The sequence below is a fragment of the Poecile atricapillus genome, chromosome 1, assembly GCF_030490865.1.
Source record: "Poecile atricapillus isolate bPoeAtr1 chromosome 1, bPoeAtr1.hap1, whole genome shotgun sequence".
Taxonomy (NCBI): Eukaryota; Metazoa; Chordata; class Aves; order Passeriformes; family Paridae; genus Poecile; species Poecile atricapillus.
The window spans coordinates 127,880,433-127,892,746 of record NC_081249.1 but is presented as its reverse complement, the minus strand read 5'-3'; the positions used below and the strand labels follow the sequence as shown (position 1 = coordinate 127,892,746).

At 39.5% G+C, this 12,314-nt stretch overlaps 1 protein-coding gene across 1 annotated transcript in view; it reads right to left on the bottom strand.

The window, feature by feature from the left end:
- SHANK2 (SH3 and multiple ankyrin repeat domains 2) overlaps positions 1-12,314 on the bottom strand; it is a 278,930-nt gene that overhangs the window by 120,811 nt on the left and 145,805 nt on the right. The window contains exon 16 of the mRNA XM_058861253.1: positions 10,053-10,128. Coding sequence (XP_058717236.1) covers positions 10,053-10,128 — 76 coding nt within the window. The remainder of the gene's footprint in view (positions 1-10,052; positions 10,129-12,314) is intronic.

Sequence of the window (12,314 nt, the reverse complement as noted above, 5' to 3'; positions counted from 1 at the left end):
ATACTTCAATGGGTTTATGCTATAAAGCTTTACCAAAAAATACAGTTTTAAAAGGGAAATATTAAATTCACAACAGAACTGAAAAGTAGTTTCACAATTTCTTTATGTAGAATGAAGGAGAAACTTTGTCTCTCTCTCCCCCTCAGTCCACATTCCTTCATTCAGCTTTTAATTACATTTAATATCATATTAAGTAAGTGTGTAGGAGAAGGGAGTAGCCAATCTAAAGTAATACTTTTCAAATAAATTGATTTGGCTATTGGTACTTTCATTTTTTTCCCATTTTCACCTTATATTGCTAAAACTGCAATAACTAGCATAAAAATATTCATACAGCAAATCAGGAAGTCAGCTTCCTGGGAAGAGAAATCATCCAGTAGAAGTCTGATTCTATATTATGTAGGAATCTCAGGATAGGATATGAAGGCAATAAAAAAAGTCAGTGGTAAGTTCCTAATCTTAGGAAAATATATATATATATAGGGTATATATGCACCATATGTATGGATATATTGATACCCATGTATAAATACATTTATACACACTCATAAATAAACAAGTATTTTATCTTTCTTTAAGAGATATTATTCTTTTACATCTGCACCAGTAGAGAGAAAACAAAAAATGATTGGGAGTGAGGAAAGTGGCAAAATGAGCTTAAATGATCTTAAAAATTAAAGCATAATTCCTCTGTAGTAATTAATTTCATTTGTTTTTTAAAAATGAACAGTCATTTCAAACACCACACATGACAAAGTGAAAACCAGACATGAGACATGCAGGCAGGAGTCCTTCTGCTATGGAACAGAAGAGTTCTATAGCCCAGAGTATTTCCAACCCCTTCAGACAGATGTTCCATCTAGCACAGGAATACTTTGGACTCCAGCACACTCCACTTGCACCTGATACTTATCAGCAATTTTCAGGTTTAATTATCAAGCATTTTAGCACTGTGAGCCTGGACTGTGAAAATATTAATAATATTCATTGCTAATACAATGAGCCTTGAGCAAACAGGCTGTCCAAACACTCACATATGTTTAGATAGCCAGAATATTTATCTGATAAACACTTTACTGTTTAGGTTTGTATTTTCCTACCCCAAACCAGCTGCAGTTCCAACCTTTGATGTTGCTACCAAACCACAGAGAAACAGGAATTTTCTCCCTAATAATCTTAGCATGCAAAATATTTAGATAAAAGGAATAGTAATTATATATGTTAAACCCACTTTTTTTAATATAGTTTGTGTTTTGGTTTTTTTGATTAATAATTTTTCTGCTTTTTTTGCTAAAATTGGTCACAGATAACCTCAGTACCAATGAGAGGAACATGTTCAGGGTTATCAAACAGGTCAAGTAACAAAGGCAGAACAAGGGAAGTAACTTCAGTTACACCCTGGGTTTAAAAGAAAACAAACAGAAAGTGTTTTATTAACACTTTTTAAATGTGTTTCAAGCCCTTTAAGGTAGCAGTTTGACCTTGCAAGTCTTTAAAACAATTATTAAACTCGCAGGACATTTTGGTATCTTAACTCCACTTGCTCCAAGAGAGTGTCTAAACAAAAATAAACTACAAAATAGGGGAAAGAAACAGGTGATTTCAGGACTGATAATAAACATGAGTTTCAGATTAGTTTTAAGGGCTCCCTCAGGTTTTCCATCACACCCTGTTTGCTATGATGAGCAGGAGGAATCATCATCCTGCTGTCCTGGATTCCTTGGAAAATAAATACAACCCTGACCACAAGGAGTGTGAGTAGCCCTGACTGTTCATTTCAGCTTTACAGATGGAAGTATTTCACTTACAAGTCTGCATTGTATAGAAGAGCACAGCGCTTAAATCAGTGTTAGACACACTGCAAAGTTTTACGACAAAAAATATTATGCCTTTAGTACATAACTTACAAGTAAGTTTGAAGTTCTGTCTCAAAACGAATGAGGCCTCACCAAAGACATAAAGTTTTTCTGAAAACATCTTTATTCTTCTCCAAGAGCTTTAAAAGTACAGTGTACAGTGAGAAACTCTGATTTTCTAGGATTTTGCACAAAAGAGTTGTAAAGGTGATGTGAATTACAGCTAAATTTTCACATATCCGTTTAAAAATCCTGTTTATAATCGTGTTATTTCACAGTCTCATTAACATCAGAAAGGAGGTGGCAACTCTACCTTCTTTTCTGAAATATATTCTCCCTCTCCATTTTTCTAGTTGTGATAAGCCCCTGAGTTATTTTAAGTCTACTCCAAATTTTGCTTACTTGCAAAACAAAATGTCCATCTTAACAGCTCTCCTGCCTACCAGCAGCATAATTTTCAGCAATTCTGTCAAAGCATGGCCAGTTTAGCCCAAAATGTTGGTAGCAGTGAAAAAATCACTGACTTTGTAATTTAATTTAAATTGCCCATGACTTCTCTTAATTATGTGAATGTTGAATTGGAACCTGTCTTTATTGCCCACATGCCTTTCACATTCAGCTCATTGGTTTCACTGATATGGAATTTCTGGGAGTATGAAGCTTTAATTTTCTGTGTACTGGAGACAGGGTAAAAATGTTGGTTTATCATTTCAAGTCAATTCAGATGCACAGATTTTAATGTATTTCAGAATTTATGGTGCTGGAAGTGTTTGCAGCAGAGGTATAAACCATCTCTGCCATAGGTGCAACTGCTCCAGGTTTGGACATGCTGGTCTAAAGGATCCCACAATCTACCCAGCATCAGCCCTGCTTTTCAACTGCAGCACCAAACTCTCAATTCTGTTATCTGGGCCCTAGAAAAATAAGAGAAATTAGAAGGCACATGGGTAGCGGTTTTTTATTTTCACCCCAAAATGCAGTTCTTAGTGCACACATTTCACACTCGCTATTCCTCTGCTCAGAACCTTGACAGGAACTCAGTTTTTGTGTAACACTTATCCCTTAAAGCCAACCTTTTGTTGATACATTTTAGTGCTTGTCAGACATCATCTCTCAGAAAATAGGCTGACATTTTGTGTAAGAGAGAGCAGGGAGCCCCAGCAGCATCACCAGCTACTCAATCGGTGCATCTGCCAATCATTCCCATAGAGCACCCTGTAACATCCACAAGGATGGAGAGAGCATCTGCTTCTTGGCTTGGGGAAAGAATAACACTTTCAAAGCAGGATAAAGCCCTGCTCTGTCCAGCAGGTTCCTGGCATTCAGCAGCAGCTCAGGCTGTGGATTTAAGTCTGACACACACAGGACCCAAGCCCAGACCTGCTTTAGTCCAGGTGAATGCTCCACAACCAGCTATTGTTTGCTCTTTAGCTGCTCCCTCTTTGTTGGGTTCGACTCCATTTCTTAAAGAAACACAGCTCCAGCACATCTGGTTTGTCCCAGGACAACAAGGCACGCTCCTCCACCAACTTCATTTTGCACACGGAAGAGACTCAGCATGAAAATCCAACCCTTTCTGATTTTGGATCATTTCAGCTTTTAAGAGAAACAAAACACAAATGTTGCCTTCCAGCCACCCTGAGAATTTTGCCTCATAGATAAAATTATCCAAATGCAACAAGTATTTGTGAAAATCTGCCTGGAAAAGGGAGGTGGGAGGGGAGAAGAGTGGTTTAAATCACTCCCACTGGAGGCAAGCCGACAGTGCGAGCTCACCAGTTATTTGTTCCATTTGGGGCTGCCAAAACTTCCAATTGCATCACTCCCAACAAGAGGCACCATATGGAGGTTTGCTCATCTGGTGATGAGGTGACAGCACTGCAGCCAAAGTTGCCCTGGGGCAGAGAATCAAATCATCGCAGGGGCTGGGATGCAGGAATGGAGAACACTAACTATAAAAAACCTAATCATTCTCCTTTCTCCCCACTCCAAAAAACATCCCATTTGAATCTCCTGTTTTCCTCTGCCCTAATTATGTGGCTCTTGTTTCTAACCAACCTGGTGTCACGCCCTCACAAACTTCTTTCTGCATCTCCAATCCTTTTTCTTTACTTTTCTAGTTTCCTGTATTCCAATTTAAAGAAAAAAAACACTTCATTCTCCCCATGCACAGGACACAGGCTGCTGCTTTCAGTGGTTTTTTTAAAATCATTTAAATCCATGCTGTCCTCCAGCATCCAGCCAGAGGAGTTGCAGAGGAAATCCTGCTGAGCCTGGGAGTACCAATTGCTGTGCAGGAAATGGCACAGCCCCCAAATCCCAGCCCTTGCAAGCAGCAACTTCTCTACCCCAGGCACACAGTTGAGTCTGGACTAGTAGTAGAGGCAGATCCTAAATGTTTTTCAGAAGGAGCATTGTAATTCTAAATTTGGGAAAGGCTGTATATTTATTTTTTTTTCACCTCTTGATCTCTCTTTGCTAACACCTACCATTAAAAATTTAGGCAAATATCTAGCTCAGAAAATGTCTGACACATTTTAGTCATTAGTTACCAAACCATTAGTTACTAAAAGCTGAAATCTTACTGAAGTGAGTTAAACAAACTTCACTGTCAAGGCAGCAAACAACTTTAAAATGTACTTACAAGCTAATGGAAACTTTTATCACTCACAGTAGAGTTTTGCATCTTACTGTAATTGTATTAGACCTTAATAGTGCAATTATAGTACAGGTTTAGATGGAGAGGCACCACAATTCAGATGCGCGCACACACACACACATCCTTTTTACCTCCTACTTCAGTGATTCCTTTCAATATTTGCTGTAGTCACCAGCAAAAAAAGCTCCATCGTGGCATCACACAACAGCAGGGGAGGCAAAGTGTAAAGTTGTTTATTAGCAAGCAAAGGAATTTCCATTAGAAATTGAATAACTGTAAAGGAAAAATTTCACATTTTACATCTCCACCTGCTCTGCAGAGGCTACAATGCATTAGTTATTGCTTAAATACATAGGCAATTCTAAAAATTGCATAAAATTATGCTCTTCAAGTTAATGAGGCACAAAGAATTAAAAAAGAGCTAGCCTTGCCTTTCTGCCTCACATTAAGAGCAGCTCAGTGCCATCAGACTGTCACACAATTAATTAGTTCTGAACAGAGAACTGGCAAGTCGAACAAAATAACTTTAGACATCAGGTGAGATTACATGCACACAAAACATTTGACATACTTCTTTTTTCCCTACAATGTGGCTGGTGCTGACTGTTCTCTGTGCCCAAAAGAACCATGATATCACATCTGCAGAGATTTAAAATCATTAAAATCTCAGAGAGCTTTCAGATGTATCCACATCACTGTCTCACAGGGTTATATTTGATTACAATGATAATACTCAGATATTTTTGTTACCATCTTCTAGGCAGAAACTGAGCTATGTGTATAGGTAAAAAGGTTAAAATGCCATTGGTTTTACTCGTTTCCAACAGAGGAAACCTAGGATTATGTTTAAAATATATGCCTGCAGGTAAAAAGAGCTGTAAAATCACTTTCCACTTTATTATCAATGTGTCAATCCCAGACTGTGGATTTATTGTTGAGTGAACAGCACCATTTTAATCTCCCATTTCCTTCAAGAGAGCACCTGAACAGTACAGACTTCCCAGGAAACATAAGTACTGTGGAACTGGTGATAGCCAAGAGAAAACAAACAAACAAAAGAGCAGTTCACAGAATCCTAGAATGGTTTGGGTTAAAAGGAACCTTAAAGATCATTCAGTTCCAATCCCTTATCATCTAATTCTTACCCCAATTCAGAAAATCCAATTTATTCTCTGTGTAACAACACTTCTCTAACTGTTCTGCCCAGGCAGAACCAAAATGAAAATGTGGGAAACAGGATATAAAATATAACAACAACTCTTATACCTTCCCTTAACTTTTGCAAGGATCCATTTGCCAGGATTTAGGGGATTGCTGCCAGGCAAGCAGCACTCAGCAAGAACATATGACAAATTCCCCACCCCAGGGACACAGGGTCACCTTAACCAGGAGAAAATCCCTTTGCTCCCTTTCAGTTTTACATTCCTCACCACTTGCAATGGCCAGAGCTCCACTAAAACTTTCCATCTGTTTTAAATCTATATTTTATTATTTAAAAATCTATATTTAAAGAGATGAGCAACTGCATTTCTCCAGAGGGATAATTATTTATGTGAAATATCCACATGAAACCAGATCTCAAACCAGAAAAAAGTATTTTGCATCAGACTGAGAGTTTTCACTAAAAAAATGTACTTAACACATAATGCTTAAACTACCAAGACAGCACCGCTTCCATCAGAACTTTGGGACAAAGGTATCCAATAGCCATATTCTGTGGGCTAAAAGAATTAAAAATATAACCAAGCTCTCCATAACATGCTGAGTTACAGGGGCAGACAGCTTCAGCTGTGCCAAGGAGTCTCTCTGAGCTGCTCAGGATTAAGGCTTATGCAGCTCTATCTGACAGCACACATGACAACAGAAACAGAGAATGGCCTGGAGAGAATCTCTCCGTTTTTTATTAGGTGTTTGTATGTAAACTGGCTTTTGAAGAGCTGCTCCTGTCAGCTTCTACACTTGTGGGACAGGGATGATGACACCTGACTCCAAGTAGGGACAATAGGTTAATGAATTAAGCTTTTAATTAAGTTTTCTTATGGATTACACCATCCTATTTTCCTTTGTCTTACTCCAGAAAAACAGAACAAAAACCATAAGGCAAATCCATTTGGTCCTGCCATTAATGTGGTGGCAACCAGCCTTTGGAAAAGGTTGTTCGTCATCACATCCTCTCCTGCAAGCTCCTTAATACTGCTGGAGTCACGGGATGTCAAGGAAAGGCACCAGGAAAACTTCTCCCACGCAAGGATTGGAACCAGTTAAAGTGTCTGGAGAAGAGCCCCCATGTGAAAGTCAATAATTCTGTGAAGAAAGTCACAAAATAAGCAGGAGACCTCCCATTTATGTGCACATTTGATGGCACTGAGGTTGGCATTCAGTTGTGCTATTGACTTTTGCTACTGCCCTGTTCTGCTGGGGGTGGGAGATGATGCAAGGAATGCAGTAAGAAAAGTTGCAACTATCGTGTCCTAAAGTTCCCAAATTCATGGAGGCAATGGATCATGTTTTCCACCATACCAAGTTTATCATTTTTACATAGCACCACACTGTCTCATATTATTCATGTCTCCAGAGTGTAAAACTAAGTTTTCAATGTATTATCAGTCTCATTCCATTTTAAAGGGTGATAACATTTTACATTTCAAATTAAATAACTAATTCCACATATTTTCCTCACTGAACAATCCACTGTCCCATCTTGAAAGAATTAATCAATTCCTTCACTTCAGTTAAAAAGCAAATAAAAAATTATAATTTCTAAAGGTTTACCTTAGCTTTAAGTATTTAAAAATAAAATTTATTTTAATTCGAACATCCATTTTATGCCTTAGCAATACTTTCTGTTAACAACCTTGATGAATTAACTCATTAACACCTCACAAATAATTTCATTTGCATTAACTGATGACAAATCCAGGGAAGACAGAAAATTCAGAGATGTGGCAGAGCAGTCTTGCATTATCTTCCTGCAGTTTTAGTGGTGTACCTGCTTTTTCGGACAAAGGAGTGGGGATTTAAACTGAAAGAAGTTAGAAATTAAGAAGAAATTGTTCCCTGTTGAGGGCATCAGCATTTAAAGCAGATAATACATCAGACCTGGTAGTTTCAAATATTATATTGTATTTGTATGATATTTAGTGACTATTTGCACAGGCAAGCAAGTCTCAGTGCCCTTCTCCACATTAGTAAGCATCCTCCCCATTTTCCCAAAGTTAATGTATGGATAACTGATCTTTTATGCAAAGCTGAAATAAGATTTAATGAACCTTCATTACTCAAGCTGCACATTTTCCTCAAGATGAAAAATGCCATGTACAATGTATTTTCCTGCATGTGAATAAGCCCATTAATATAGATTTCTGAACAGAGTGTTTCTACTCAGCAATTTTTGCCCTTTGGGAGGGAGAAGGAAAGAGAGAAGGGAGCAGACACTTCCCCTCACTCCCCCACATCATCTCCAGAAAGGAACTGGATCAGCTTTGTTAATACTTTGGATTCAGAGCTGTTCTTAGCACAGAGGCACAATTGCCTTCTGACAAATGTTTATGAAACCTTTGCTGCCAGTGTTAAATTGGTTCTAATGTATTCTTCCCCAACTTTGATACAAAATTATAACAGAGAAAGTAATCAAATCAATACAAATCTGGCAATATCAAAAATTGCTCTCACTTTCACACCTTGTTTGCCTCTTTGACTAATTCCCCTCCCTGAAGAAGTCCTTGTGAGGAATTAAATATGGATGTACCACCAAGAGGCATTAATCTCCAGACAGGTTCTGAAATGCAAATTATTTTTGCTTTAGCAGCAATATGCAAGCATCAGTGAAATCACCATTCAGATGTACAAAAAGCTGATTTGCAGCCTCAGTCTTCTAACCTGAAACACAACTTGATGTGTTATTGGTTTTTTAGTTTTCCTGGGGTTACTTTACAAAAATTCTAGATTTACCATACTTTGCTGAAAAAATGTGTTAAGCAAGTCTACCTTTCCACTGTATTTCTTGGAATTTCAGATTAATTCTGCCTCTTCCTATCTTTTCCTCTCAATTTCCACTATTACCCTTCCAAATGGATCCACTGGGTCTCAGATTGTCTGAAACTCAAAGAGTTTTCTTCCAAACCTTGCCAGAAGAGCTCTGTTGCTTTCCCTCTCTCTACTCAGACAATTAATAGATATCAACTGCAGACACACTTCATAACTAATTTATATAAGACTGTACAAAAGCTCATTTTCTTCCTGATTATCTCTCCTGCTCAGTCCTGAATCAGGTAAGGCACATTTTTTGAGAGCTTTACTGTTGCACTGCACAAATCCAATACCTTTAGGAAAAAAACTCAAAACAACAGAGAAATAAACCAACAACCTTAAAAGAAAAAACAAAAAAAAAGACTGGTGGAAATGAAGATTTTGATGGAATTGACATTTTCTGTGAAAAAATCTTGTTGTTAGAAAGCAGCAGGAAGTTTCCAAGTGGAATTATTTGGTATCTCTGAGGCTACACGCAGAAGACACAGCTTCTCTCTTTTGCAGAAACAGTCCTATCCATTCTCACTGAAATATAGAGACAAGGATATGGATTTTGTAGACTAATGATCACTCAAAGAACCTCGCAAAAAGCCAACTCTTCTCACTGCAAACATCCCCAGTAACCAGTGAGTTTGCTCTGCAGAGGCTGTCTCAGAGTATGGGCTCACAGCTTCTCTTGACAACTTTACCATCATCAGACTCCCCCAGTCAATCACATCATGTCCAACTGGGAACTCCCTCCCCAAATTGTTCAACTCAAATAGAAACTATGCCTGAACCTGGGAACAAAGTCTAATATTACAGAACAGAACCAACAGTTACCACATTTTTCTTTTTTAAAAATTTTAATGTTGTGCGACGTGACATGCTGCTATTACTTCACACATTTCATAGTTTTTCTCCTATAATAAATGTCGTTTCCTTGATAACAACAACAACAAAAACAAACAAACAAAAAGCAAAACCAAAAACAAATATAAAACAACCCAGGCTGTAGTTGGACATTCAGGAGAGAAGCATACTAATTCCAGTATGCCACTAAAATTTCCTCAAGAAGACACCAAAAACTAACTAGGTTCTGTGCTTTAAAGGTCATCCCTTCTACCAGCAATCAGCTGTATGTTCAACATATATCTATGGGGGAGAAGAATCTGCTTAAAAATCATGAATTCTCCACAAATAAATAACCTAATTTCACATTTCCAGCAGCTTCAATTCTACTCAGGTTCCAAAGTTACTGCTCAAAACAACAAATCTCTTTCACCACTCCCAAAACAAGACAACTTGTGAAACTTGTGACTTCACTGCTCCCGAATTTTCTACACCCATCCCATACAAACAAAGTAAACTGCAATAAAAACCAATGTAGAAGTAAAATGGTACACTCAGATGTTTTGTTTAGTGGTCTGCTTCCCTCTTCCCCTCCAAAGCCAAAATCAAAAGTAACAATTAAATAAAACCCAGGAAGGTTTTGAAAACAGATTGCAAACAAAAGGAAAAATTCTTACCTTGAAGCATCAAAGCTGTCATAGGATCCAACCGTGTAGTGTCTGAACAGCTTCTTTGTTCTATCTGCTCGTGTTTCTGCACAGAGAATAAAGGTTTTTCAATACTTCCGTATTTCTTAATCAGGTGCTGAAGTGTTTGTTATATTCTCTTGCAGTGAATGAATGTAGTTTCAAGGCATTTCAGAAAAAAATGTTGGCTTTGGAGATATTCTTTAATCATGTCAGACACATCAAGTGAGTAAGGAGAACTTCTTGAGATCATGAATCACATCATTCACAAGTTTTAAAGCTCCAGTCACATGCTCAGTGGCAAAAACTTTTGTGTCCAATATTTGGTACTTTTATAGCTAAGAGGTGGAAGGAAGGCAGGAAGGAAGGAGGAAGGCAGGAAGGCAGGAAGGAAGGCAGGAAGGAAGGCAGAAAGGAAGGAAGGCAGAAAGGAAGGAAGGCAGGAAGGAAGGCAGGAAGGAAGGCTGGAAGGCAGGAAGGAAGGCAGAAAGGAAGGAAGGCAGGCAGGAAGGCAGGAAGGCAGGAAGGCAGGCAGGAAGGCAGGAAGGCAGGCAGGAAGGCAGGGAGGAAGGCAGGGAGGAAGGCAGGCAGGAAGGCAGGAAGGCAGGAAGGCAGGCAGGCAGGCAGGCAGGCAGGCAGGCAGGCAGGGAGGAGGGCGGGAAGGCGGGAGGGAGGGAGGGAGGGAGGGAGGGAGGGAGGGAGGGAGGGAGGGAGGGAAGGAAGGAAGGAAGGAAGGAAGGAAGGAAGGAAGGAAGGAAGGAAGGAAGGAAGGAAGGAAGGAAGGAAGGAAGGAAGGAAGGAAGGAAGGAAGGAAGGAAGGAAGGAAGGAAGGAAGGAAGGAAGGAAGGAAGGAAGGAAGGAAGGAAGGAAGGAAGGAAGGAAGGAAGGAAGGAAGGAAGGAAGGAAGGAAGGAAGGAAGGAAGGAAGGAAGGAAGGAAGGAAGGAAGGAAGGAAGGAAGGAAGGAAGGAAGGAAGGAAGGAAGGAAGGAAGGAAGGAAGGAAGGAAGGAAGGAAGGAAGGAAGGAAGGAAGGAAGGAAGGAAGGAAGGAAGGAAGGAAGGAAGGAAGGAAGGAAGGAAGGAAGGAAGGAAGGAAGGAAGGAAGGAAGGAAGGAAGGAAGGAAGGAAGGAAGGAAGGAAGGAAGGAAGGAAGGAAGGAAGGAAGGAAGGAAGGAAGGAAGGAAGGAAGGAAGGAAGGAAGGAAGGAAGGAAGGAAGGAAGGAAGGAAGGAAGGAAGGAAGGAAGGAAGGAAGGAAGGAAGGAAGGAAGGAAGGAAGGAAGGAAGGAAGGAAGGAAGGAAGGAAGGAAGGAAGGAAGGAAGGAAGGATAAAAATCCGCAACAGATATCAGAAATCTTGGGAACATAGGTAGAATATGCAAATCAATATTTTTTTGCCTAAGTACAGGTTGGTCCTCCAATGAAATCACCTTCGGTTTGGCTAAGAGACATCAAAAATCAGATGGAAAAGTTTCTGGTTTAGATTATGACAATGAAAGTCTCATCTGCACAGCTGAGGGACTTTCCATGGAAGGACAGCCTGACACAATCCCCACAGATTTTATTAATTCTCCAAGCCAGACAGAGCCCTCAAGGCACAGCATCTCTGTGGCACAGCTTTTAAGGATAGTACAAATGACTGAGATATTGGTGTCAAATGACCAAGGGCAAGCCTGCAGAGAGAAAAAGAACATCAGAGCAGGATGGAAGGGCTTTGAACATAGCCAAGGAGCAGAGAAAGTCCTGTGAGGCAGACTTTGGGAAGAAGGGTGGGAAAAATGCATATTTCCTTGTTTTAATCAGTGCAGCTGACATGTAAGTGGATCATGCCCCCAGCTGGAGGCATAAATACAAATACATCCATAACACAGAAAAATTCCAGCTGGAAATGTACATGCAGGTTGCAGCTGGCTAAAAGAGTAAGAAAGTTATTTCTTCAGACACAGTTGGCAAGGTCCAAGAAAAGCAGTACTAGGGAAAAACAGAAATATTTACACTTACATACATTTTGTGGAGACCAGCCAGCCTCCATCCTACAGGAGGGCCAGAGAAGGAGAAAATCCCTATTATAATATGAACTCTACTTGATAATTTAGTTTATTTTGTCCCTTTGTCACTCACCTACAACCTGTATTTTCTGCCTAAAAGGCCTTTCCTTTACCCAAAAGTCCTGCTCCTACTGCACAAATTGCAGCCTGTTCCCCATTAAGAAACATTCTTCATCCATTCCAAAAATCAGGTTCATACCAAGAGACAT